Source organism: Stomoxys calcitrans, chromosome 2 (genome assembly GCF_963082655.1).
Source record: "Stomoxys calcitrans chromosome 2, idStoCalc2.1, whole genome shotgun sequence".
Classification (NCBI taxonomy): Eukaryota; Metazoa; Arthropoda; class Insecta; order Diptera; family Muscidae; genus Stomoxys; species Stomoxys calcitrans.
Window position 1 is genome coordinate 10,067,151 of NC_081553.1, and position 14,861 is coordinate 10,082,011.

The following is a 14,861-nucleotide window of genomic DNA, read 5'->3' on the forward strand; positions in this document are numbered from 1 at the left end:
GTGGTTAATGACGTTAGCTCTTAATTGTATCATGAGACTTAACCTTTTTAATTCAACCATGGCCAGTTTCTTCCCACCACTTTCGTTAGAGGGAGAGAGAGTGAGACAGTGAAGTCCTGTTGTTTCTGTCGCACATACATCCATACAGACAAACATACAGACCATCGTATCATCGTCATTATCATATCAGCTGGTGAGTCCGGGAGTCGATTTTATTTTTTCGGGTCCGGTCTATGGGTTTTGAGAGGGTCTTCGTGGTTCTGTTCTACGCCTGACGCCTGTGAATATATTATAATTATATTGTATTGCATTGATGCACTGAATCTTAAGATCTGCATACGCATTATTTGTGTTATTGTGTTATTAGCTAAAGTTTTCTAAAGTGAGTGATTGTGTATATTGAGCCAGCCAATTTTTTTTAATTCCTCAATTTCTTTTTATTATTTCTGTTAATATTGAACATATATGCTTTTCTACACGCATTTATGTTATTGGCTAAAGTAAGTGATTGCTTGTATATCGTGAAAAACATTGTGGTAATTATTGCGCTGTATACGTGTGTTTATGGTTTTTTTCTTCGTGTCATTGTGTATACCAATAATTGCAATTACCCATGGATGGGGCTGATGGGAGATGGTGGTACCATATGTTACCATCATTATTTTGGATGTTTGTGTGTGAAGATATATGCCGCAGAGGGTGATTCACCGACTTGCATTTAGAAAGGCTGCTTGAGTTTTAGTGTCCATCTCGAGTAATCAATAATTAGCACATTGATCAGTCTGCATTGCCATGGGCAACACGAAATCTTACAATTTTCATGTTAAGCGGTTCCACTAAGGGAAAAACTCCCCCTAAGTTTAAATGTACATACATATAGACGTTGTATGTATGCATATACAACGTCAACAAGAGTGTGAGGAATTTTTTTCTTTTAATAACAATCACATTATACTATTCTACGATTGTATTTGTTATCGTCATCATTGTTGTATGCATTCCATTATTGCTCTTTGTTGTTGTTAAGAGATATGGGAGCGAAGTGTCGCAGAATATTTATACATTACAACTAATTCCTGTGTGTGTAATTTATTGGTATAATGTTGGACTGATACGCTACGTCACTACTATACTACACGATATAACTTTGTGTGCATTTTTTTGCGACGCCATCAATATACAATGAATGTTGCAAATATGGTTGCTTGAAATCGTGTCAGCGACGTAATGAGGTGTTTTACTATGGTGATAGTTCATTGATTTCAGTTTAATCCGGTTTGCCCCAAATCAATCTACTATTTGTCGCTTTCAGACGATTTATAGGAATGGCCACAACAAAAATGAAGTGATGCACTCTCATCTAATTGAGGATACCCTATTATAACCTATAGCAGAGACGGGAGCAAGTTATTGTCCGAAGGTCCGAAGTCTGTGATAATATTACATCCTATTTAGGTTGCAAAAGCCTTTAGCGATTCATTAAAATTGTATGAGCTGGAATACACCTTTTGTTAGGAACAATTTCTCTGACGTTAGATAAGCAAATCACTGTCGTTAATGGGACGAAGCAATCGTTTCGTTCTGCACAAAACAGCGCCACCACTTATTAAAGGAGTTAAATTGATTTGATTTATTTACATGATTACAATACATAAGCCTTACAATTAGAGTATGCGAGGTTACAATGGTAAGGAATATATTGTGGTTGTTCACAATAAGAAGTTTTTTGCACGTACATTGGTCAGTATAATTGATAATAAAGCATACAAATATTTATACCTAATATTAGAGTTAAAAAAAAAAATGAAAAATCTTTCAATATTCATGGCAAACCTGTAGCAAATGTTTCTGATGAATTCAAACTGTGATCATCATCATCACAAATGATCTTCCTAACTTATATCTTAAAAGACCTCAGAGATCTGGGAAGATATAAAAAAATAAGAGTGCGTAAAGATGAATTTGGTTTATGTTAAAATAACTCAATGTTCAACGTAATAGTTCGTACGAAATCAATTGCATGGTTATTATAAACCAAATGTAAGTCCCTGCAGTTATGAGTGGAAAACAACATAGCTTTAGTCTTCAAGGGATTAATGGACAATCTATTAGACACCATCCACGTCATTAATAGATTCTTTACATGATCAAGCTTGGCTTGCGATACATCCGTGTTCTAGATATCTTCAGTAAAAAGTAATTGTACATCATCCGCATAAGAAAGGATGAACACCAGACCTTCAAGTCATAAAATAAATCTTTCAAAAACATTGTAAACAATATTGGCCACTTTTAACAAAGAGAACATCTGAAACCACTCCATTCACATTAATATATTGATTTCTTTCACTCAGGGAAGAAAAAATAAGCCTACACGCACTCGAAGAAAATCCGTACACATATGAAGCTAGCGTATGAGTATAGAGTAATATATCCTATAAAATGCCTTCTCTAAGTCCAATGAGAGAAGGACACTGATTTTCTAACTGGAAAATTTGTTTCTTATACAGTCGGTTAGTCCAACAAGCAACATTGAAGAGCTCCTATGACTTCGAAAGCCACGCTGAATGTCACTCAAAAGTCTTCTCTTCTCCAAGTAGCCCTCGAGTTGTTTCTTCAGTACATACTCGATTGCCTTTGATAATATCCGAATTGAAAGTGTCAGATTGTTTTATAGGAACGACTTTAGCCTATTTCCACTCCTTCGGAAATGTGGAGGTCATTATTATCATATTTACCAAGTGAAGAAAAAGGCAGACATATAGGGAAATAACTTCTTGAAGAATTTCAATGGATAGCCATTGTGACCCGCAGCATTTGACTTCACATTTGAGAAGGCGGTAAAAAGCTCATCAATTGAGACTCAACTAAATGAGAACCGCAAATCAGAGGGTGTAGTCCCCAAAAAATCTCCCGATTCGTCGACTACATCCAGCCGGTTACTAATAAAAGAGGCATTTAGTAAATTCATATCCTGGGTAGTAGGTGATTCTGTACGAAAAGTATCCGAGTGGATCAAACCATTATTTCTTATGATGCTCCAAAGAGATTTAGAATCCACGCAGCTATCGAACATAGGACCGTCTGCCTTACGCTTCATTCTTCTTTTGACAGTCTTCACTCGGTTGTGCACCTTGCAGAATATCCCCCGATCATAATCAACATATTCATGAAATAACGGTCTGCGTCCAATTATAATCTCTTGAGATCAATATAAAGGCATGCTTTGATATGTTAGGGCAAACGAATTGAAAAAAACGAATTGTTAATTTTTGGACTAGTTTTTCCTCAAACATCCCAATTGGTTGTTTTTGTTGTCGTAGCCACATTCTCAGGTGGAGGTGGCGATCCTCGTCAAGCTCCTATAGGTGAGCAAGCTCGTTCCGGTCCAAATTGTTATTTAAAGGCGCCAATTGCAAGAGCCGGTGCTGCCCGGCCTCTCGCTAAGAATCTCCGTTCTATAGGGCCGATTGTCTGCGACTGCCGTTGCCTCTACTCCGTATGGAGCATTCTACTATCCGCAACCTGTGGACGCGTTCGATAGCTCAAAACTAAGCTTCTCGTAACAGCAATGAACACCACACTGACGGACCTCACTGTTTCAGCCTGTGTGGTGGTAACAGCTATCCTGTACCAAGATTCCAATTGGTGGTGTCTATTTATGAAATTTCATTTCAATAAATTTTTAAATATTTTATCTTTAGTTTATAAGATTTTCGATTTTGCAAAACTGAGAGATAATTTTTTGAATAAAAAACCAATAAACGTTGGTGACATTGGCCCTACGAAATTTGGTTGGACTACAAAAAGTGAAATTTTCAACATGGTAATTTGGCTTTTTGGTAAAAATGGATACTTTATCGGGTTTGAATTGCCTGTAATTGTATGCTATGTTATAGCTCTTACTGCTCCTCTTGCATTGAGGAATATAAGAATATTCCTATATATATTTTTTTTTGTGTTGCAATGTGCTGCAAGTGCAGTTTTTTTGTTCTAAACGTTTGTCTTTCATTTTCTGGTTAGATTTGTGAGATGATAATCTTGTCTTTAATTTCGTTTTAGTTGTTCCCACATATGTCATTGGACATAAATTTGCTTCATCTCCGTTAAGTTAAGTCTTATAAACTACATTTGATTTGTTCTCCTTTTTCATCCTTGATTTAGTCCTGTTGAATAAACTATTTAATGTGTTGTGGCTTTTTAAGGCAAGGTGGTATTTTTCCCTGTTGCATATATTTGAACCGGTCTTCCCGAAACCCCTGGAATATACGTCCTTTTTTTGAAGATTTTTGGTGCTGGTTCCCTTTCGTTGATCTCCGTTCTATTCTTGACGAATTTTATAAGGTCCTTAATACTGTTGTTTGGGAAGTCATTTAATAGGAGTATATGTTGAATTTTCCTTTCGTTTTCTTGATATATTTTGTCACTGATTTTTAGTACTCTGCGAATGAAATTAGTAGCCGTATTTATTTTTATTCTTCTCAGATGATTTGAGTGACAATTTTTGAGTCTCCCAGATGCTGTATCTTTTCGATATCAATTTAATTTTAACTTATTTTGATGTCGGTGGACTACAATGTCAAGATATGGCAATTTGTTGTCTGCTTTACATTCCATTGTGAACTGAACTTGTGGGTGGAAGGAATTTAGAACTTGTTATGTATTATCTAATTCCGTTCTTCCCAATACACAAAATATGTCGTCCACATATTTGGTCAGAAATCTCGGTTTTTTTTTGTAATTTTCTCAATTGAAGCGTCTAGTTAGGTTTCCTTCACAATGTCGGCGATTATCGGAGAGATGGGCGAACCCATTGGCATGCCTTTCTTTTGCTCATACAATTTCTCATCGTATGTAAAATATCTAGAATCCACCCATATGGATTTTGGGTAAACCATAAATTCTTGGGGCAATCGCGTTATAACTGGTCAACAAGTTCTTGTTGGTTATGCTTTTTATATTCAAATTGAATAATTTGTCTACCAATTTGTTGTTTATTACCTGCAGTCCTGAAGTGTGATCCCTTTTTAGACGTTTATGGGCACACATGTCACCTAGTATGCTTCGCATTTTTTATAGCAGCCATTTTTTTTTCAATATTACGGTTTTGCCTCTTTTATCTGCTGACAAAATTAAAATGTCTTTATTAGCCTTTAAAAAACGTCTTGTTTCCCCACTGTGTCAAGTATGAATTTCTTTCGCATGTTTATCTTTCCCTTTTTCAAGTGGTCGTCCATAGTGTGACTAGATTTATTCGTGAATTTTCTTGTTGCTCTCTGTCTTCAATTGTTTGAAAGCACTCTTTAACTTCGGCCAATACATCAAACAATGGGAACGTTGTTGTAGGTTTGAATTTCTATAAAAATTAAAAAAATGACCTTCCTCGACCAAAAAAAGGACGTATAACTCCTTAATAACAACCAAAAAAGTTAATTAATTAACATTAAAAAAATTGTGAGATCTTAGCCGTAATTCATTTTTATACCCTCCAGCATAGTATGGGGGTATACTGACTTCGTCATTCTCTTTGTAACACCTCGAAATATGCTTCTCAGACCCCATGAAGTATATATATTCTTGATCGTCATGTCATATTAAATCGATCTAGCCATGTCCGTCCGACCGTCTGTCGAAAGCACGCTAACTTTCGAAGGAGTAAAGCTAACCGCTTGCACAATTTTGCACAAATACTTTTTATTAGTGTAGGTCGGTTGGGATTGTAAATGGGCCAAATCGGTCCATGTTTTGATATAGCTGCCATATAAACCGATCTTGGGTCTTGACTTCTTGAGCCTCTAGAGGGCGTAATTCTCGTCCGATTTGACTGATTGATTTTGCACGTAGTGTTGTGGTATCACTTCCAACAATTGTGTTAAGTATGATTCAAATCGGTTCATAATCTAATATAGCTGTCATATAAACCCATCTTGCATCTTGACTTTTTGAGCCAATAGAGCGCGCATTTCACATCCGATTTGGCTGAAATTTTGCATTAGGTGTTTTGTTATGATTTCCAATAACAGTGCTAAGTACGGCGCAAATCGGTATATAACCTGATATAGCTGCCATATAAATCCATCTGGGATCTTGACTTCTTGAGCCTCTAGAGGGCGCAATTCTCATCCGATTTGGCTGAAATTTTGTACAACGGCTTCTCTTACGACCTTCAACATACCTGTCTAAAATGGTCTGAATTGATCAATAGTTTGATACAGCTCCCATATAAACCTATCTCCCGATTTTGCTTCTTGAGCCCCTACAAGGCGCAATTCTTATCCGAATGAGCTGAAATATTACACAATGACTTCTACAATGTTCAGCATTCATTTATGGTCTGAATCGGATTATAACTTGATGTAGCTCCAATAGCATAACAGTTCTTATATATAATTCTTTGTTTGCCTAAAAAGAGATACCGCGCATAGAACTATTTAGTTTTTTTTCTCATATATTTCACATATATTTTGGTGGTAGTAGCCGCAAGTTTTATCCAATCTTTTCACAATATTGTAAATGCTGTTTTGTTCGGTGTTTTAGTAAGTTTGCGGAATTTCCTTCATTACTTAACGGTTTTCTATCAATTTAGTCCCAACGCCTTCTTCGATTAAAACTTCTTAGACATTTTGTGGTTGTGGTACCGGCATGATGACCAAAAAGATGCCATTTGGTTTTTCTTAATTTATTTACTTCATCTTTCACGTTAATACGCTAATTGGGACATTTTTATTATTTTTCATGTTTAAGTATTTGTGGCTAAGAAGTCAATAAATAAATTACAGTTATAATTTGTCTTTGACTCTTTCACAACGTATTCTTTATTATTATCGTTGTTGTTGTTGTAGCAGTGTTGTACACTGAGACGGCAGCCTTGCCGATGAAGGAATCCATCTGGTCAATCCGGTACGTACATCCGGCTGCCATGGGATTGTTATACACTTAGGTCAATTATACTGTGTAATGCAAATTTCAGTGTAGGCTTAGTATTAATTTATTACAAATAAATACAAAAAATTGTTTGAAAGACTTTACCAAGGAATATTTAATAAGGTGGCCACATCGGCGAATTGCTACAACAAATCATCTCTTTTGGGAATTTGATATGTCAAAATTTGTAAACAGGGCGAATAAAAATCGATTCGACTTGACATTTAAAATTTTCGGCAAATTTGTTTCGACCAATCAGAGCAAGAGGAAAGTAGTTTATTAATTTTTGAGTGTGAAGAAAGCACGTATTTAAAAATCTTCAAAATACCAATTAGCTCCAGAGGCTTTAACCACAAAAGTGGCTGGAAAATTGAGGTCCGATCTGTGTGGTCTTCATTGTTGTCACGAGAAGCTTAAGGTAGTAGCTCGCAGGCGCGTCCACAGGTTGCGGATAGTGGAATGTTCCAAATGGAGTAGCTGCAACAGTAGTCGCGGACAATCATCAGTATCGAGAGAGAGCGGAGAGTCTCAATGAGAGGCCGGGCGTCACCGGCTCTTGCACAAATACTGATTGCCTATGATGCTAGAAATGACAAGGCGAGTTATTGGCGCCTTTTAATAAACAATTGCCAACCTGTTACCGCGGCAATCGGTCCTTTGGACCGAAACGAGCTTGCTCACCTATATGAGCCTGATAAGGATCGCCACCTTCACATGAATATTTGGTCACAACAACAACACCAACATGGCAGGATTAAATTGTTTTCATAAGGCCATTGTAGCCGTAGATAGCTATCAAGTGAATGCTAACAAATGGCTCAAATTGGATGATTGTAGTTTGAGCTCAATCACTACAACGAAGGGTTTTGTACCCCTTTTTGGCTCTTGAATATCTGTCGGATTTTCAGGTCATTTGAAATGGGCAGTTAAAGTTTGTTGGCTACGAGGATGACGTTGTCATTGTGCTGCCAAAATACTATGTAACTTGGTATGTTCAGAAGACCTCTCCTAGATGTGATGGAGCTGCCACTCTTACTATTGAATATCCTGAAAAGCTATTGCAATGACAGGACTTTGACCTTGCGCTGGTCACGTGGCGGACTTTTGTTTGATTTGTGGGGATGAGGAGGAGTCATAGACGGTTGGGCACCTACTGTGAAACTGCCTTGAATTTGCGAGAGTAGCTGCAGGATTATGGTTGCACAAATTTTATTTTCCTATCTAAATTATCGTCATGCTAAAGTCTTTTCGACATTCTTGACTACTATAGCTTTCCAAACCTCCTGGCCGTTTTGTTATGTCTGTTGGCTCCTAATCTTCTTCATTTTAATGTCTGGCATTGTATTGACACACTTTTTAAATCTTTCAGGGGCGATACAATAGACCTGTTGTCGATGTTGTTGTAGCAGTGTGTTGTACACTGAGGCGGCAGCCCTTGCCGATGAAGGACTTCATCGGGTCAATCCGGTACGTACAACCGGCTGCCTTGGGATTGACACAATAGACCTAAGTTCTCTGAGTGAAACTTATAGTGAACGAGGTTGCTAAACGTGCGCCGTTATGTACCCTAAGGTTATAGGTTATATTTTTGTACGGCGAATTCAAAAATGCGGCCACCTGATAAATACGCCGTGGACTTTACATAATTTCAAAAGTTTCTTTCCACCTTTTTTTATTGTAATTACAGATTTTTAATATAAATAATTGTCAATTTGTTACTTAACACCCTTGTAATATTAGGCATTTAAATCCAAGTAAAACATATAATTGTTGTCTGGCAATTTTCCAACGTATATAAATGGGTTTTGATCTCACAAAGAGACAAATAGAAATTTAAACTTAATCCTGTCATTGAAATACAAAAGAAGACGATATTTGAAAGAGTAAACGAGAATGGAAGCACACCCCGTACATTTGAATGCATAGCCTTCTGCTGGGCTCACCTCCACAGTTCTCTGCATTAGACGTGTATGTACATTCATGTTCATGTTGTGTGTCTGTACTTGCCTACATCCTCGAATTTTGTTCGTTTTGTTTGCATATATGAAGTGAACAAGGAATGAATGTTGTTGGCTTTATTCTCATACATTCAGCCCCTAACAGGGTCCATTGGAAAGTGGGACATCTGAATAGATTACGTAATCATGTTGAGGTTTTGAGAAAATGTTAACACCAAACAACATGTCCAAGTCGAATCGCAGGCTTTTAGGAATTTTTTAAGGAGAAATGTAATAAAACCGACTTAGAAGACGTGTTGGAACTTTTTCTTATGTTATACTTTAATACAAAATAAACATTAAGGATTCACAGACACTCACACATGCACACGCAGCCATTCCCACATATGTATATTTGGGAACAGACTCTGGTGCCATAGTAAAACAGAGGAAATTTGTATAAAACCAAGATGTTAGGACAAAGCTGCAGACACAACCACAATGTCTATCGGCAGTTGCGGACCGTGCCGCTACTGAGAATGGAATTTTAAAACGGAAAAAACTAATTGTACGTACAGCAGAAACGTGATTATAACCGCTTAAAATATAAAACTATTATCCTTGTTGTTGTGCATTATAATTTGTGACGTGATAAGCTTTGTTTTTGCAAAAAACGAGAAAAAAAACAATGACCGGAATGGCCTAACGCAAATTAATATGTTCTTTTAAGATTATACATGGGATGTGATGATGAAACAACATAAATGAGATCCTTATCATTATGAGTCACCCAGATATGACACATGGCTTTGAATGTGTCTCCTACTCCTAAAGGAAATTATTTGACCTTAGTTAACAAAAGCTTGTATGAAATCACCCAACGATGATTACACAGAGTGATTTTCCTTTATTCCCAAACTGCTGTTTGTTTTTACGACGATAGGTTATCTGGCCTCAATCAATTTAGTTCAAAAATATTTTAAGTACTCGTAGGTATGTGTCTACGATTATTTAAATTGATTGGTGGGTTGATTTAAATTATCAAAGCAGCTAAAATAAGACTAATGGCCACAAACCATTAACAATATTTTCTGGGAAGCACAATTGTTTAAGACATTTATTCTTCCACTTTTTGTGGTAAAACTGAATAGGTTTAAAGGATGGGTTTTACAGGACGTACTTGATTGAATTGTATAGGTAATAAAATTCACACAAGTACTTTTATTAAAAAAAAATAATAAGAATGAGATTTTGCAATTGATATTAACAAATATTTTTAAATTTAAAAAAACAATATTTTTGAAAATTTCGGGCTAGTACTTATTATAAAGGGTGATTTTTTAGCTATTGTCTTTTTGACAACACTGGTTTAAACAGCTCACGCACGATTTGTGTTTTGTCAAACATCTTCAGTTTGGTCTATAATTTAGCCATGAATCGTCTTACAAACGAACAACGCTTGCAGATTAAGAAATTAAGAAACTATATCCCGCGCTTCTTCCATTCAGCGAACAAACTCATTTTTGGCTCAAAGGGTACGCATATAAGCAGAATTGGTGCGGTTTATGTGCTGGTGGCATTATTGGAGCGAACTTCTTTAAAGATGAACGATACGTAAAGTAACTGTGAATGGGGAGCGATATCGTGAGACGAACTTCTTTAAAGATGATGCGAATCGTAACGCAAATGTGAATGGGGAGCGATATCGTGAGATGATATCCAACTTTTTTTTGACCAAAATGCAAGAGCTTGACTTGCATGACATGTGGTTTCAATGCCACACAGCGCGCGTAACAATGGACTCATTGAGAGGCGAGTCGTTGTGGAGGTTTTCATTAAATTATCCATCTTGACTGGGTGAAGCTGCAGGAGTAAAAGACGAAGATGAACCCAGTGATTAGCTATCGGGTGAATGCTGTCCTTAGAGAACGACCGTCACCCATCGCATCTGAAGAAATTGACCTCCCAAATCTACCTCAATTACAAACTGGCAGATGCAACCGCCTCAACTCCTACGATTCGAGCAAGGATTGATATCCACGTGCAGGATGTGTGTCCCGATTGTAAATTGGGATCACATGATAACTGTTTAACCGCCGTGGCAAACCCAGTCGACTCAGACCCAGATCCCTCTGGGCACACCCCACTTCACAGCATTTGGATATGAATGATATAAAACACAACACACTGTTACAACAACAACAACAACGAAGGAAAATAACACTTTTCTGCCGGGATGTCAAACAAATTTTTTTTTATTTCTACGACAACCTGATAGAGAAAGTATTAAAGATATATTGGGTAATCTGTTTGCACCTTGAGTTGAAATAGTTAGACTTATGAACAGTTGATGTGTGTCTTATGAACAGTTGATGTGTGTTTTATGAACAGGTGATGTGTGTCTTATAAACAGTTGATGTGTGTCGATGTTATGTGGATTCGAATAACATAATGCAAACAAATAAAATACGAAACACTAAAAAAATTAGGTAAACTAAAACCTCCTAAATTAACTACCATATTCTTGTTTTTGTTGTAGCCATATTGCTATATGTGGACGTGGCAATCCTCATCAAACTGCTGTAGGTGAGCAAGCTCGTTCCGGGTCGATTCGCCCGGCCTCACACTGAGACTCTCCGCTCCATACCGCTGATTGTCTGCGACTGTAATTCCAGCTACTCCGTAAGCAATATTCCACCGCAACCTGTGGACGCGGCCGGTAGCTTCACGGGATAGCTGTGTGCAACACATAAGTTGGAACTTTGAGGTCCGATCTGTGTGGTGTTTTTTACTGTCACGAGAAGCTTAGATCTGCGAGAAGCTACGAGCAATCCACAGGTTGCGGATAGCGGAATGCTCCAGTCGCAGACAATCAGCGGTATGAAGCGAAGAGTCTCAGTGAGTGGTCGGGTGGCACCGGCTCTATGACAAGGTGAGTTATTGGCGCCTTTGAATAACCAATGACCACTCTGTTTCCGCTGCGATCGGTGCTTTGGACCGGAACGAGATTGCTCACCTGCAAGAGCTTGACGAAGATCGCCACCTCCACATGAAAATGTGGTTACAAAAACAACCCGATAGTTTGCAGCTAAGTTTCTCGTGATAACAATGAACACCACACTGATCGAAGCTCAAAGTTCTAGCCTGTGTGGTGCTCATAGTTATCCCGTGGCGGGCATACATTACCATATTGTCTATCTTTCATTTGGGAAGGTTTTGAGAGCCCTAGGAGCACTCAAAGTCAAATGGCATATTCAATAGATTTATCTTATACCCACCACCGAAGGATGGGGGTATATTCATTTTGTCATTCCGTTTGCAACACATCGAAATATCTATTTCCGACCCTATAAAGCACATATATTCTTGATCAGCGTAAAAATCTAAGACGATCTAGACATGTCCGTCCGTCTGTCTGTTGAAATCACGCTACAGTCTTTAAAAATAGAGATATTGAGCTGAAACTTTGCACAGATTCTTTTTTGTCCATAAGCAGGTTAAGTTCGAAGAACATGGGCTATATCGGACTATATCTTGATATAACCCTCACATAGACCGATCGGCCGATTTAGGGTCTTAGGCCCATAAAAGCCACATTTATTATCCGATTTTGCTGAAATTTGGGACAGTGAGTTGTGTTAGGCCCTTCGACATTCTTCTTCAATTTGGCCCAGATCGGTCCAGATTTGGATATAGCTGCCATATAGACCTATCCGCCGATTTAGGGTCTTTTGCCCATAAAATCCACATTTATTGTCCGATTTTGCTGAAATTTGGGACAGTGGGTTGTGTTAAGCTCATCGATCCAGATTTGGATATAGCTGCCATAAAGACCGATCTCTCGATTTAAGGTTTTGGGCCCATAAAAGGCGCATTTATTGTCCGATGTCGCCGAAATTTGGGATAGTACATTGTGTTAGGCTCTTCAACATTCTTCTGCAACTTGGCCCACATCGGTCCAGATTTGGATATAGCTGCCATGTAGACCGATATCTCAATGTAAAGTCTTGGCCCCATAAAAGCCGCATTTATAATCCGATTTCACTGAAATTTGACACAGTGACTTATGTTAGGCTTTTCGACATCTGTGTAGTATATGGGTCAGATCGGATTTTTAGATAAAGATTTCAACACGTTTTTTTTATAGAATAAAATCAAATATTTTATTTAGACATTTTTTTCTGTTTCTTTTCCAGATATTTTATTTTAATTTAATTTCATTAAATCAGCAGAACCCATTGGCGGCTTGTTCATAAACAGAGATTAGTTTTCATAGCATTGTGTCAGAAGAGGAGAGCTTCATTCCAAAATGGGTTCTCTGTTTCGCAGCGAGGAAATGACGCTTTGTCAGTTGTTTCTGCAAAGTGAGGCAGCCTATGCCTGTGTCTCAGAATTGGGTGAATTGGGATTAGTTCAATTTAGAGATGTAAGTATGGCACACTCACCCCTCCCCCTCTACCATTTAGTATACAATAAATAAACGTTAAATATTCGCAGCTAAATCCTGATGTTAATGCTTTCCAACGTAAGTTTGTCAATGAGGTGAGAAGATGTGATGAAATGGAACGTAAGCTAAGATATCTCGAAAAGGAAATAAAAAAGGATGGCATCCCCATGTTAGACACAGGTGAAAGCCCTGAAGCTCCTCAGCCAAGAGAAATGATTGACCTGGAAGTAAGTTTTCGCAAAGCATACAAAAGTTATTTGCGCTGTCTAATTGTAAATATGTTCTCTTCCATTTCAAAGGCCACTTTTGAGAAATTGGAGAATGAGTTGCGTGAAGTCAACCAGAATGCAGAAGCCTTAAAACGTAATTTTTTGGAATTGACAGAATTGAAACATATTCTGCGTAAAACCCAAGTTTTCTTTGACGAGGTGAGTTATGACCCTACATTTGAACATATCGATTTTTCTTCTTTATAATCTGTGTTTAATCTACATTTGTTAATGAAAAATAAAAAGCAAAACTACTTTTGTACATAACAAAATGTGAAATGAAATATATAAAAGAAATTTTAAATATATTTGTAATTTACCTTTTGACAACACAACTGAGAGGCGCACTTATAACACCTTGTTCAACTTATGGTTATTTTTTTACTTACTTTTATGGTTATTTGTATTTCTGCCTTAGTTTAAGTTTTTCTTTAGTTGTGTACATTTTTTGAAGATCACTTTTTTTGAAACATTTGTTAACAAAAAGGGTAAGGGCGTGTGTTCAGCATGATGATTGATAGCAAGTGATGGTTAACTTAAAAAAATAGATTTCTTAGTTCTCTATTAACATAGTTATTGCTTTTTCTAAGCTATTATAATTTTAATTAAAACTTTACCATTTTTTAAAAAAACCCACCTACCACAGAAATTGAGATGAAAATCAATATCTAAATTTAAATGTCTAACATACAAGAAAACAAAACAAACATTACCACCACTCGAAATATGTGCATTTTTATTATATTATTAATATTCTACCTCATTACATTCTACTATTCGGTTTCACTTTCCTCTTCATATGCTTTCCCTTTCCCAAAACTATTGTTTAACCCTTTTCACATTAAAGAAAGTGTTGCATAACTTTTTGCCTTTTGGGTTATTTACTTTACAAAAAAAGGAAAAAGCCATTTTTTATATTATATAGTATTTTGAAAGCTGGTATAGGGGTGTACCTTCAACAAGGACCGATCTTATTTAGACGCTAGTAACTCAATAACTCAATTCGTGAACTAAGAGATTGTGAAAATATTACACCGAAATAGTACTGGGCTTTTTGAATAAAAAGGTCCAGCTACATGTCACTGCAGCATTATAGCTAGTGTTTGCTTTGAAAGAATGTATAGGTAATATTGGGTTGCCCAAAAAGTAATTGCGGATTTTTTAAAAGAAAGTAAATGCATTTTTAATAAAACATAGAATGAACTTTAATCAAATATACTTTTTTACATTTTTTTTTCTAAAGCAAGCTAAAAGTAACAGCGGATAACTGACAGAAGAAAAAAT

General features: G+C 36.9%; 1 protein-coding gene across 5 annotated transcripts in view; it reads left to right on the top strand.

Annotated features, from left to right (window-relative positions):
- Positions 1-206: 206 nt before the first annotated feature.
- LOC106084259 (V-type proton ATPase 116 kDa subunit a 1) overlaps positions 207-14,861 on the top strand; it is a 31,758-nt gene continuing 17,103 nt past the window's right edge. For 3 of the 5 annotated variants that reach the window (XM_013247900.2, XM_013247866.2, XM_013247892.2), the window contains exons 1-4: positions 208-382; positions 13,058-13,287; positions 13,359-13,535; positions 13,608-13,736. In XM_013247900.2, coding sequence (XP_013103354.1) covers positions 13,171-13,287; positions 13,359-13,535; positions 13,608-13,736 — 423 coding nt within the window. In that variant the 5' untranslated portion in view covers positions 208-382; positions 13,058-13,170. Of the gene's footprint in view, positions 383-9,410; positions 9,430-13,057; positions 13,288-13,358; positions 13,536-13,607; positions 13,737-14,861 lie in introns of those variants that run through there. The other 2 variants (XM_013247856.2, XM_059362021.1) reach the window with 2 other exon arrangements.